The following is a 1,058-nucleotide window of genomic DNA, read 5'->3' on the forward strand; positions in this document are numbered from 1 at the left end:
CAGCACAGGGCGCCCTCCACACTGGCCTGTTGCCTGCTCCAGGAGCGCATCTTCATGGAGAACGTGGGGGCCGTGAAGGAGCTGTGCAAGCTGACCGACAACCTGGAGACGCGCATCGACGAGCTGGAGCGCTGGAGCCACAAGCTGGCCAAGCTGCGGCGCCTGGAAGCCCCGCGCCCCAGGGCCACCTCTGACCCTGGCCCTCTTGCTGCAGCCACACAGGGAGCCAGTTCAGCCGGGCAGGCAGCGTCCCCCACAAGAAGAGGCCCCCCAAGGTGGCCAGCAAGGTAAGGTGGGCAGGTTGACCGGGGCCTCCCCTCCCCGCGGCTTCCTTTCCTGCCGGCCCCTCTCCAGGCTCAGGGACCCTCTGGCCCGCCCAGCCCTGCTGTCCCTTCCTCTCCCTCTGCCCCCATGGGAATGAGCCCTCCTGGCACCCCTACCTCCAGCAGCACCCCAGTGGGTAAGGCCATGGGCTCCCTAAGTCTGGGCCTCTGCTGCTTCTTCCCTTTTCCTCAGCCGCCGTCTGTGGTCCCGGAGCAGGCCTGCGTCAGCCCGCGCTTCCTGCAGGGGACCATCATCGCCCTGGTGGTGGTCATGGCCTTCAGGTGACTTGTCCCGCAGGCTCCGGGCGGGGTGGCTGCCCAGGGGCCCAGGCCTGGGGAAGAGGAAGGCAGGGCCTGGGAGAGTCCCTGAGGTCCCAGAGAAGGGGGTGGGCTGCCTCATTCTGTCCCGTCCGTCCCCCTGGGGCTGGGAGACCCGGTACAGGCACCCCCTGGGAGCCCAGGCCCTGCCCAGAGAGACGGCCCCAGACCGTGGCTCAGCTCTAACCATGCCTTCCCCATGGTCCCCAGCGTGGTGTCCATGTCCACGCTGTACGTGCTGAGCCTGCGCACCGAGGAGGACCTGGTAGAGACCGATGGGTATGTCCCTGGAGGCCTGGTGTCTGCTGAGCCGCCAGCTCGGGCGGGGCTGTGGTGGGCAGCCCGGGGTCAGGGGAGCCACGGAGGCTGTCCCCTCTAAGGGGTTCCAGCTTAGGCTCTCAGCCCGCAGGGGGCTGG

General features: G+C 68.7%; 1 protein-coding gene across 1 annotated transcript in view; it reads left to right on the forward strand.

The window, feature by feature from the left end:
• Positions 1-1,058, forward strand: part of MYRF (myelin regulatory factor) — a 24,790-nt gene that overhangs the window by 16,080 nt on the left and 7,652 nt on the right. Inside the window, 4 exon segments of the mRNA XM_014544544.1 lie at positions 43-192; positions 195-287; positions 517-605; positions 852-920. Coding sequence (XP_014400030.1) covers positions 43-192; positions 195-287; positions 517-605; positions 852-920 — 401 coding nt within the window.

The sequence above is a fragment of the Myotis brandtii genome, unplaced genomic scaffold (genome assembly GCF_000412655.1).
Source record: "Myotis brandtii unplaced genomic scaffold, ASM41265v1 scaffold369, whole genome shotgun sequence".
Classification (NCBI taxonomy): Eukaryota; Metazoa; Chordata; class Mammalia; order Chiroptera; family Vespertilionidae; genus Myotis; species Myotis brandtii.